Genomic DNA, 12,405 nt, shown 5'->3' with positions numbered 1-12,405 from the left:
GAGAAATAAGATTCTGTGGTCTGATGAGACCAAGATTGAACTTTTTGGCGTTAATTCTAAGCGGTATGTGTGGAGAAAACCAGGCACTGCTCATCACCTGCCCAATACAATCCCAACAGTGAAACATGGTGGTGGCAGCATCATGCTATGGGGGTGTTTTTCAGCTGCAGGGGCAGGACGACCGGTTGCAATTGAAGGAAAGATGAATGCGGCCAAGTACAGAGATATCCTGGAAGAAAACCTCTTCCAGAGTGCTCTGGACCTCAGACTGGGCCGAAGGTTCACCTTCCAACAAGACATTGACCCTAAGCACACAGCTAAAATAACAAAGGAGTGGCTTCGGAACAACTCTGTGACCATTCTTGACTGGCCCAGCCAGAGCCCTGACCTAAACCCAATTGAGCATCTCTGGAGAGACCTGAAAATGGCTGTCCACCAACGTTCACCATCCAACCTGACGGAACTGGAGAGGATCTGCAAGGAAGAATGGCAGAGGATCCCCAAATCCAGGTGTGAAAAGCTTGTTGCATCATTCCCAAGAAGACTCATGGCTGTACTAGCTCAAAAGGGTGCTTCTACTCAATACTGAGCAAAGGGTCTGAATACTTATGACCATGTGATATTTCAGTTTTTCTTTTTTAATAAATTTGCACAAATTTCTACATTTCTGTTTTTTTCTGTCAAGATGGGGTGCTGAGTGTACATTAATGAGAAATAAAATGAACTTTTTTGATTTTAGCAAATGGCTGCAATGAAACAAAGAGTGAAAAATTTAAAGGGGTCTGAATACTTTCTGTACCCACTGTACATTAAGTTTTGTGGACCCTTTATAGATAGATAGATAGATGGATAGATACTTTATTAATACCTCAAAGGGAAATTTTACGTTACAGCAGCATATACAGGGAAAAGCAATAATAATGACTAATAAAAAATTGAGGTAGTAAAAAATATTAAATATAAGTTTTATTAAATACACATTATATACAAATAGAAAAATATGAAATTAAACTAAACTAAACAACAGTGCAACGAATTAAACAGTGCAACGGTGTTATCGTTGTGTGATGGATAAAATGCTTTAGGAAGTCATAGGCAATAAAGCAATGAGCCTGGAGAGATGTTTTGAGTGACATGGGGGGGTGTCACTTTCTGAGACCAAAAAAACGCATCAGGTCAGGCGTGCCAACAGGAGGATTTTCTATAGTCAAATAATAGTCAAATAGTTCAGAGATTTTCCCACAATGGATGTATTTAAAAGTCCTTACAAACACTGATTTGATCAAATTTGAGAACAAAATCTGAGAGAAATAAGTCCTTTTGTGTTTATGAAAGAAGTCTTGGATCTTTTGTGAAAAAAAGCAAAAACTAAATTGTTGCATTTATCTTTTTGTCAGTATGTATATTATGTTTTATTGCTGGATCCTACATTACCCAAAATACCAATATTTTAGTGTTAGATAGACTCTTCTTCGCAGGTAAACGCTTGCATCTTTTATACCATTTGCCCCCAGTAGTAATTGTGATATGAGCTTTCTGAGTTATATTTTCAGATAACAAAAAGCTCCTCCAGAGGCACATATGACACTTTATTAGAGTTTCGCTCAGGCCAAAGTGTGCTCCTCATGGGAAGTAGTTGTGTAAAATTGGATACATCCATTGCGCCAGCTTTCAGCTCAACTTGATATTGGGGACTTTCATTATTTTTAAGATTGAATAAACGGAATTATAAATAAACTAAAATAGCTGCATGGCCTTACCTTGCGCAGCATATATTGTGTTGGGAACCCCTTAAATTGACCACGTGTTGACATTTTGTAAATTTTTCAACAGGGCAATGAAGTTAAGAAACTATTCTTAACTGAAGTGCAGTTCATAAACTATTATGAACTGTACTAAATAAAAGAAAGTCACAAAACCCAGTTGAGTATTACAGCCTCATTTATCACATTTGGAGACAACTCAGTGGTTAAAGTAGGCTGCTGAGCTACAGGCTAATGTGGGCCAACACAAAGCATTTGTTTGTCTCACTGGTCTGGGTGTAAAATGCTTTTCTGAGGGTAACCAGATTCAGTATCCTCATTTAACAGCTGCTGTTGCCTCTATGTGTCTCTTCTCTCATGTCTTTTCAAAGGACAAAGAGTGGCGAGTGACCCGAGCCCATGGGCAAAAACACTTGTGAATTAAAACTGCACGCAGTGATGTATGGGCCCTCGCAATCCGGCGCCGCCTCCCTGAAGCCATCTCCCCGACGTACAGCGCGCGAGGGACCGCGTATCCCCGCTTAAAGTTGCTATTTTTGTCTCATTTCCTGTCTCCAGCAGGGGGCGCTGGTGATCCGATTGGCCACGCCCGCTCGCAAAACACATCAGATGTATCGTCTCACTACGCCGGACGTATGTCACATGTTTCGTGAGGTTTCAAGCATCCTTTGACCTTAAACATCAACTTCCTGTGTCACGGCGAGACATCAAACTTTGCCGCATCGTCACGGCGACGCCCGTTGACAAAGTCGAACGAATGTCTCAATATATCATCAACTACATGTTTAGGTTATTGTGACCCGACTTTACATTCATGTGATCAACCAGCTCGACGTAGAATGTGAAAGTATGAAAAGTATCATTTCCAGTGGCCAAAAGGGGGCGCTGTGACTATGAGCGAATATTACCCCACAGGGGTTTTCAGGGCGGGGCTGTTATCATACCTGTGATGTTTGGAGAAGGTCGGTCCATGGACATCAGATTTAAAGCAACTCATAGTTTCATGGTGAGACGCTCAAAATGGTCGCCTCTTTACGGGCACACGCATCGACGAAAACGAATTATTTTAAGAAGATTTAATCCCAAACATGTTTTCTATCCTTAGAACCTAAATTCAAGTCGGTGGGACAAAATCCCTCGGAGGAGTTCGACAAAGTACAACGTGTCAGAATCGCCCAAAATGGTGACTAAATTCAAAATGGTGGACTTCCTGTCGAGTTGACGTAACGGTGCAATGTAACTTTTTTGTGCGTCCAGGTGTGATACACGTGTCCACCGGATTTCGTGAATTTAGGGGGCGCTCTCGAGCCATTTGGCCGCGCCCACTCGCAACTCCACTAGAATACAAAATTTTTCGCCGGGAGTCATACGTGTATCCACTTTCACGAGTTTTTGAATACGATAAATCCTCCAAAAAGGCAAATCACCCCGGATACCGTACCTCCCTCCGTCCAACTGCACACTCCCCTGGGTTGGCGGTGAGCCCAGCCTGCCTCAGGGACTCTAGCACCGCGCCCACCCGCTGCACATGCTCCGCCCGGGTGGTCCTGTGGATGATGACATCATCCAGGTAGGGAGCGAGGCAGGACTGGTGGATTTTGGAACCTCTGGCCCCAGCAACAGAGAAACAGACTCCGCCTCTCTCCAGGATTTTAAGGGATTGAGGTGGTAAATTTGTGTAGCTCCGCCCCTGTCAGACCGCACCACCTCAGTCGACGTCCCCTACTCGCCCTGTGACCACAAAGGGTCCCTTGCCACTTGGCGAGGAGTTTCGAGCTGGAAGAAGAAAGCGATACAAGTACCTTTTCTCCCGGTGTGAATTGACCTCAGCTCGGCCCCCTCTGTTGCACAGCCGTTGTTGACGTTCCTGGGCCTGGAGCAAATTCTCACGTGACATCTGACCCAGTGTGTGGAGTTTTGCTCGGAGGTCCGGGACGTACTGAATTTCGTTTTTCGCCGGGCCCAGTTTTCCTTAAGCAGGTCGAGCGCCCCCCCGTGGTTTCCTGCCAAACAGCAGCAAGCCATTTATCCCAATTGGGTTCATCTTCGTGTATAAATTTACGGATCATCTTATTCAGACGCTCCACGAGCCCGTCAGTCTGTGGGTGATACACACTGGTCCGAATAGATTTAACCCCCAGTAATCTGTGAAGTTCTCTGTGTTCGTGACATGAACGAGGTTCCCTGGTCCGTCAGAATCCCGAAAGAGATTCGGAGTCTGTATCTCTGGTGTCCGCGGTATCTGAGAGAGAGGAGCTGGGGCCAGAGGTTCCAAAGTTCACCAATCCTGCCTCGCTCCCTTATGACGCCCATCTCTCAGGGACCTAGAGAACATACGTTGCCCAGTTGTAGAAGCAGTTAGCTGATGTGTGTTCCCTCCTACCAGGACGCACGAACCTCACTTCTCTGACGGTGAACCCTACAGGTTACCTGAACACCAAAGAAAAGTGGTTCAGAGGGTATTGGCTGCTATGCTGGAGATGGGGGTAATAGAAGAGTCCAACAGTGCCTGGTGTAGCCAGGCGTGTCAGATCTATGCGGTTCTGTGTGGACTATCGCGGGGTGAATGATGTGTCACGATTTGACGCGTAGCCAATGCCCCGGGTCGATGAACTGCTGGACCGACTGGGCACTGCACGTTTCTTTACGACACTGGATTTAACCGAGGGCTGCTGGCAGATTCCTCTGCCCACCTCTGAGTGTCAGGATCCCTATCTGACCTTAGTGTGTCTCCCTCTATTTTGTCCCCAATCACCTCTCCTCATGTGTGCTGTCATTCCCCTGTCTGTTTGTTATTGTTTTCCCATGTGTTCTGTGTCCTGCTCTCCCCGCCTCCAGTCACCTCCCGTGGCCACACCTCTCACCGGTCTGAGCAGCTGCCACCTGATCACCACCTGCAGGTGGCTCATTTCACTGATCACCTCCCTGGACTATATCAACCCGGTTCCTGCAGTCATTAGTTGTCGGTCCATACTGCCAGTCACCCACCATCTGTCGCCAGTCACACCAGCCGTCCATCTGTTCCTGTTCCTATTCTCGTACTCGTTCTCGTACCGGCCGGTGCTACCAGCCGGTGCTCCCAGCCGGTGCTACCAATCAGTGCTACCAGTCCGTGCTATCAGTCAGTGCTACCTGGTCACGCCAGTATCCAGGCTGCTGCCGCTTGCTGTGGAGGACCTCGGGATTCCCCCAGTGGAGCCACGCCCCCGCTGCGTTCAGCCTGCCTGCCTGCCTGCCAGCCTGTGCGTGTTCGCTCCAGCTGGCTTCGCCAGTGAGAGTGAGAGCAGGTGAGAGTCGGTGGAGTTTCCCTCCCAACTCGAGGAGGAGGAAGAAGACCAGGAGGAGTATAAGAGACATTAGGTACCTGATCTGTACAAATAAAAACTGTTTTTTGAACTTGTACCCGAGTCTGTGTGTCTGCGTTTGGGTCCAGTTACACTCCACATCATAAGACTGAGCCTGGTTTTATCAGAGGTTTCTTTCTGTTAAGAGGGAGTTTTTCCTTTCCTCTGTTGGAGGTTTTTCTCCCTTAAAAATGCAATTTTTCCCTCCTAACTTATGTGGGAATTGTTGAATTGTAGGGTTTTAATGCATTTAAAAGTAAAGTAATAAGTTATGCCGTAATGACTTTAATGTGTTAAGTGCCATGAAATAACCTGTGTTGGGATTTGGCGCTATATTAATAAAATTGAATTGAATTGAATCTCCCATCTGTAAAAATGCCACTGTATGAGGTATTAAATTCCCCGCTAAGCAGCGGTCTGTGGTCTGACTGGGTGTTCTTTTTTCAGTAACATCCACACATACTGAACCTGCAGAGCCATCTGTGAGTGAGCCGGACAGGCTGCATTTAAGCCCCTGCTGTCTCTTAGGCCAACCAGAATCTGACACTGTGACCCCACGTGCAACAGGCAACCTGTCACATCCAACAGGCCCGTCGTTGTGGGGGCCCTTTTATAGGATTATATTGTTTCATAGAGGGTTGAGGGTCTTTAGAGAGTCATAAAACTGCCAATGACAGAGGATGGAGATGAAAAATAGAAATGTTTAATCTTTAAACCGATGTCAGAGAAATATAGTGTAAGTGCTTTTCATACTGCAGTTATCGAACCTGGCATAATGAATCATTAATTTACATAATCAGATTTTCAGACATCAACAAACAATATCTTAGATATGGTGGTGGCATGATTAACATAGTATATCAGGAGGTCAGTCAATGCAAAACCCTAATGTAAAAGAGGGGTATATTTCCAATCTGAGATCACTGTGATACTCGAACCTTAATACCAAAATTATACCTGCTGTTTTTTACATATTTGGTTATTTCCTTTCTGGTAATTTCTTGGTTCGTGAAAAAGAAATTCTTGATCATTTAAAAAAAAAAAAAAAAAAAAAATCTTGGAAGCAACCATTTAATTTGTTGCTGATTCTGAGTAAATGAGTTCTAGAGTTCATTGAAACAAGTACGAAAACCTAATGGGTGGAAGAAAATACATCCATTTGCTTTTCTTTCAATTATTAGATATTATCTTCCATTTCTTTGCAATTAGTGCCAAATTACATGGTCCTTTTCAGGAACCTTTTCTTGGGATTTAAAGTTGAACTCTCTCGGAAAATGTCACAAAACAATGGGAACAATAGCATTTTTTTAGACTTCCCTGCATTTCAAGAGAAATAATATTTCTATAACACACATGAAATGTCTATTTACAGAAAGGCTGCAGCAAGTCAGGATTAATTGTTTTATTGATAGAATGCCTAACTGGGAAAAATGCCAATTATACTCGAACATCTTTTTATCTTTTATTCGACCAACAGTTATCTCCCATGTGTCGGCATCAATTGGGTCTGAAGACAAATTCTGTCTATGAACTTGGAAAGAAGTGAGCTTACAAGACCTCTACAGCTGCTTCTCATCTACTGCTGTAGGCACCAGGCTATATTAGCAGCTACTTGCATAGCAAACACACATTTCCTACACCAAACTGTCGGTAATATGCGTAATAATGGGTAATATAGGGTTTTGACAAAGGAGAGCACGGTGTAGAATAAAAAAAAGAAGAGTAAATAATAATTGAATAGGAGTATAATCTGGAAAGGCCAGTGAAAATAAATTAATTTTTTTAATGGTTAGTGGTAGAGAGGTTAACAACCTGATCTCAAGGGGGAAGGAAGAGAGCTGCTACAGAAAAAGCCCAGTCAGCCCTGGTAGTCAGTTTAGATCAAGGCATGCACTGCTGGAAGGTGACAGGGTGTAATGCAGAAAAGGATTTATACCATTTCAATAACTGTAATACTCAACCTTTCCAAACATCCTTGCAGTGGGTTATGACATAAAAAAAACAAATTAAATTGTTATTTTTAAAGCTCTCTAGGATTTACGAGATATAATTTTGACCAAATGAAAAATGTTGGATAATTTATGAAACCCATATCTCATTGGTTATTAAGCTCTGGTGGTGTGGTGTTTGTGGGGATCAAGATTACAGTACAGAATTAAAACAAAAAAGCTGCACAAAATTAGTAAAAAAAAAAAAATTGGAGTTATATCAGAAATAACAAGATTAATCATTTGTAATTGTTGCGGTAGCTTTGGTTTAAACCTAATTTACAATCATACACAGTTTTGTCAACTGCTATAAGTACTGAGGTTGCACACGCAGCTACGTATAAGACTCTAAATGCAGATACTTCAGATGTAAGTTAATTGTGACTCATACCCCAGTTATGACAATACATTAAAAAAAAACGACACAGCATTCTGATTTCCAGACCAAGGCCATGTCCCTGCAATTTACCATCTCAACAAGGAGACGGATGTATGAATGATGATCATGTAATACTAGAGGTTGCGGTGAGATTGGCATGGTGAGGTTGTGTTTGAAGCCCGCATCAATTGTGTTAGCTGCTTTTTTTGAAAGACAATGGCGGACAAGATGTTGTATGTAGTGTCACCCACGTGCTTCTGCACCGCTATTGTCTGCTCTCCTTCCTTAGGAGTGGGGAGACAGAGGGGTGAAAAGAGGAGGAGGAGGAGGAGGATATGGAAAGAGGAGGAGGTTGTAGTTGACTGGTGTGTGTGTGTGTGTGTGTGTGTGTGTGTGTGTGTGTGTGTGTGTGTGTGTGTGTGTGTGTGTGTGTGTGTGTGTGTGTGAGCGCATGTGGGGAGAAGCACAGACGGCTCGTGGTAATTTGATGTGTGTCTCTGGGGATGTTTGATGGATTAATGTTAAGCAGCTCCCTCTTCCAAAGCACCACCTGATCTTTGGGGCTCCTGCCCCACATATAAAAGGCTGCAGTAGTGCTGAGCTCAGCGAGCCCAGCCATCTCGCTGTCTCTGTTTCCTCTGCCTCTGTCTCTCCCTTGCTACTTTCTGTCTTTCCCTCCATCCTCTCTGTCCTCTGTGCTTTCTCTCTCTCACTCTCCCTCTCTGTCTAATGCTTCTATTTCGATTTCTCTTCCCCTCTGGCTGTCCACAACGGATTTTCTTGCACTATTTTTTCCATTCCACAGTTGTTTGGCCTTTTCAAGCCGGCCACCTGGAAGCTCTGTGTTTCTTTTTCGTCATCAGCGAGTTCACTGTTTTCCATGAGACTTTAGCATCAGTTTTCATCAGGAAGAAAAAATGCCACGCTCCTTTTTGGTGAAGCAGCCTAAGATTCACGATTTCTCGTCTCCCAACTACAACCATCAGCAGCAGAACTGGGCCGACTCTTACACTGTGACACATGCCATCACTGACTCGGACACCAGCTTGTCGGTGCTTCTGAGTGAAAACGGTTAGTTGACATCTCTGTGAGTTGTGTATTTTCTACCTCGTGGTGTGTATTTCTGGTACAGTATAGATTGATTTCTCTGTTTGGAAATGCTCCACATGGTTTCTTCCTCGAAGGAATTTAGAAAAAAATTCAAAAACAACAGACGGAGATTCATTCAATAGGGGTTGTTGTCTTTGCTGCCTAACCACTCTTTGGACACTGACAGCTAACCCCCTTCTGTACACCGAAGGACTGGTGTTTTCTCACTCAACGTATGCTAAATTGTAATCAGGTCATCCTGGCTTAGTCAGCTTAATGCTGAACCCAGATCACACACCAGCATTGGGCTTTAATACTATTGTGTACATGAAGGGGGAAGTAGGCCAAAAATCTGAATCAAGTTGTCAGTGACAACTACAAAGAAGGAAGGAAAAAAAAACAACAACTTGCGAGAAAGCCACGTGGGACTTTATTGTCCTTAGATGGTGCTGTTGCCCTTGAGTCTCTCCAATTATTAGTCCCCCACCCATACCCCACACCCCCAATCTCTCCCATCTCTCTCATCTTATCCTGCAGCATGTTCAATAGCCACAGGGAGTGGGATTGCAGCAACACAATCCATATGTGGAGCAGCCAGAGGTTATGGAACAGGATTTTTAGTGGATGGGTATTGACTGGAAAATAGAGAGTGCTGCAGGTAATTCAATAAAGTGCAACATGAGCAGTGCACTGCGGAGTGTAGATTTTCATCCATGGGATTTCTATAGAAGATGGGTGTGAGAACCACCCAGCGATACAAACAATACAGTAAGAGTTTTTATGGGTCTGTATTTGTATATTTCTTAAAACAAAATGCACAAAGTATGTGCTTTGACTAAATTGAACTCTACACAATCCCCGTCAGTTCCTTTCACATCAGCAGCATCATACAACTTGTGTAGGTTGAATCATTTGTCCCTGAGATTTAGGATGCCAGCTGTCTGCTCCCTTTTGTTTTCCAAAATGTGTGTTCACGTGTTTATGTGTGTGTGTTTGTGTGTGTGTTTATGTGTGTGTGTGTGTGGTGGTGGTGGAGGAGGGTGGGGTAGGTGGGGGGGGGGGGTTAACAACATACCATTAACTGCTGTTAAGATCACTCCCCACCCCCCTCCCTGGGCCTCCCTTCTCTCTTTGCGAAATCACAGCCCCCCACCTGTCACTCAGTCTCTCCATTACCATACTCATGAATATTTTCAAAAACACCACAGATGGAGAATGATCTGATTAAAATGATTTAGTGATGCAGGGGATTTCACTGCTGAGACATTCTGTTTTGATAATCCCCTCCCTTCTTCCATCACATTTATATGTGTCGCTGCCGTCGCTGCCATCGCTGCGTAGCACTGACACCTGGATTGATCGGATTGATTGCTCTGTGACACTTTTGTCAGTGTCATTATTTGTGACTTATATTTAGCCTTTTATATATATATATTTTTTTATAGCATTTGCTGGAGCCAGTGGAGGTATTGATTGTTGCAGAACAGAACATTAATATTTCATTTCCAGTGCTTAACCTGGCACTTCCAAATACTGTAGCTTACTGAACAATGTTTATATTGTATAGAGGTTTGGGTAAGACGGGTTTTTTATTCAGATAATAGAGATGCTTGATCCATTTTATTCTGATGAAAAAAATAGTTTCCATCTCTGTTAAATGTCTTTTTTTCCTTTCCCAGGCTACATTCAGGATTACATCCTTCCCTCAGTGTTGGCAAGCACAAAGGATCATGAGCAGATCAGGCTCTCCTCTGGGCCTCGGTTCTCCCATGGGGGCAGCAGCGGGGAAGACTTCTCAGACCACGATATGGAACATCCGGATAGCCCTATCTCTAGTGCAACAGTTGTTTCAGACAGTGGCGGGCCTGAGTTGGAGGAGTGCACCATTAATGCACTCCTCGTTTCTAATGGTCGCTTTCGCCAGAGGCCCAATCAGAGGTGTACTCGCAAGGGAGGCAGCCATTTGGACAGCAGCGAGGGCGTCCGCGCACCAGACAGTTGCCCTGTCAAAGGGAATTCCAAAAGGCGCTATATGTGCAGTGAGTGCGGCAAATCTTATGCCACATCCTCCAATCTGAGTAGACACAAGCAGACTCACCGCAGCCTCGACAGCCAGCAGGCCAGGAAGTGCCCCACCTGCCACAAGGTGTATGTGTCCATGCCAGCACTTGCCATGCACATGCTGACCCATGACCTGAAGCACGAGTGCACGGTCTGTGGCAAAGCCTTTAGCCGACCCTGGCTCCTGCAGGGCCACATCAGGTCTCACACCGGGGAGAAACCGTTTGCTTGCGCCCACTGTGGCAAAGCCTTTGCAGACCGCTCCAACCTGCGAGCCCATATGCAAACACACTCGGCCTTCAAACACTACTCCTGCAAACGCTGCCAAAAAGGCTTTGCACTTAAGTCCTACCTGAACAAGCACTACGAGTCGGCCTGCTTCAAAGGGCACCAAGCAGAGCAAGACTGCAGCTCCGAGGACTGAATGGAGAATATTAAACTTTTTTTAATTTTTTATTTATAAACGTATTAATATTTCATACATCAAAGTCAATGAAAATTAGCGACTCAGGCTTGTCACATGCATGCATCATAATTCTGCCTTTCAATATAAGCAATAATCTCACTTTAAATTCTTCAGGAATCGTGTATGTAGATAGGTTTGTCAAAATCTCTGACAAAAATGTAAAATACTTTGAATTTTTTTTCATAAATTGAATTGCAATCATTAACATGCCAGTATTATTTTATGTCACCTAGCTTTTAATTTACCTCAAGCAGTTCTTGAGTTACATAACACGTTTGAGTATTTATTAATGTATTTAACTATTTATTTGACAATATAAAGGTTATTTATTATTATTGGCTTAAGTATTTTTGAATTGACTTAGATTTATTCAAATTGGATTTCTTCAGAACAAAAGTTATAATGTATTCTGACACAATATATTTCTTTGTCTGATCAGAATATTGATGACAATTAAACCAATTAATTGAATAATTACAGAAACTACCTTTTGTTAATGCCTGTGACACTTTTATTTGAATTTATTTGTGAAGCGGACATTGTTCCAATAATCTCTGTGTGTGCCTCGACAGTCACAAGCTGGCACTATTCAAAGAAACTGCTCCACTTAAGAATCAAGTCCAAAACAGTGACTCCGATATCTAAAGTGTCCAATGATGTATCAATCCTGTTTTAGTGACATATTTTACAGTGGCATTGAGCTCCGGTGTACTTGTGTGTGGTACACATTAGATATAAAAGATAGCTACACCAATATCAGGAGGTGCACCACTGACGAGAATATGACGTCAACTATCAACTATCTGTAACTTTAAAACATCACTTTGGTCTCACTATGAATTAGGATTTTTAGTAAACATTTATTACAACAACGAATCCAAAATCAATTTGAAAGAAGTCCCAGAAAGGTTTTTGGCAAAAATGCATGAATATCTTAAAGCAAGGAAAGCACCAATGGAGGTACAAGATACAAAAAAACCAACACTATCAATTGGATTTTAATTGACATTTTTCTTGTCGCACGGATAGTGGCTGTTTACGTATGTAAATGTTTTTGGGCAAACAATACTAATAATTTGTATACAATCCATGTATCTTCATCTCAATCAATTTCCTGGTTTTGCTACTCAAATTAAAAAAAAAACTTGATATTTAAGCATTTTCTATCCTTTGTCTCAATTTTCTAACCTGAAACCCAAATGTGAACAAATTAAATGCCTTGTTTAAAAAAAAAAAAAAAAAAAAATTGTAACAATGTTTTAGAAATTTTAAATGAAAGGTTTTGCATTGTAAAAGAAACAAACAACAACAACAA

The 12,405-nt window shown here is 42.9% G+C and overlaps 1 protein-coding gene across 1 annotated transcript; it reads left to right on the top strand.

The window, feature by feature from the left end:
• Window positions 1–8,272: 8,272 nt before the first annotated feature.
• LOC138632887 (transcriptional repressor scratch 1-like) lies at window positions 8,273–11,196 on the top strand. Its single transcript, XM_069718759.1, has 2 exons — window positions 8,273–8,545; window positions 10,243–11,196. The coding sequence occupies exons 1-2, from the start codon at window positions 8,392–8,394 to the stop codon at window positions 11,046–11,048; spliced, it is 960 nt and encodes a 319-aa protein (XP_069574860.1). The 5' UTR covers window positions 8,273–8,391; the 3' UTR covers window positions 11,049–11,196.
• Window positions 11,197–12,405: the final 1,209 nt, after the last annotated feature.

Source organism: Brachyistius frenatus, unplaced genomic scaffold (assembly GCF_029030835.1).
Source record: "Brachyistius frenatus isolate BFR_SWC_R1_liver_20210118 unplaced genomic scaffold, ASM2903083v1 Contig_198, whole genome shotgun sequence".
NCBI lineage: Eukaryota > Metazoa > Chordata > Actinopteri > Embiotocidae > Brachyistius > Brachyistius frenatus.
This window is presented reverse-complemented; position numbering and strand designations above follow the sequence as displayed.

Bases quoted from the DNA above. Each gene is read 5' to 3' on its own strand.
- LOC138632887 (XM_069718759.1), top strand. From the start codon at position 8,392: ATGCCACGCTCCTTTTTGGTGAAGCAGCCTAAGATTCACGATTTCTCG. The intron at 8,546-10,242 runs GTTAGTTGACAT...TTCCTTTCCCAG, and splicing joins GGTGCTTCTGAGTGAAAACG to GCTACATTCAGGATTACATC.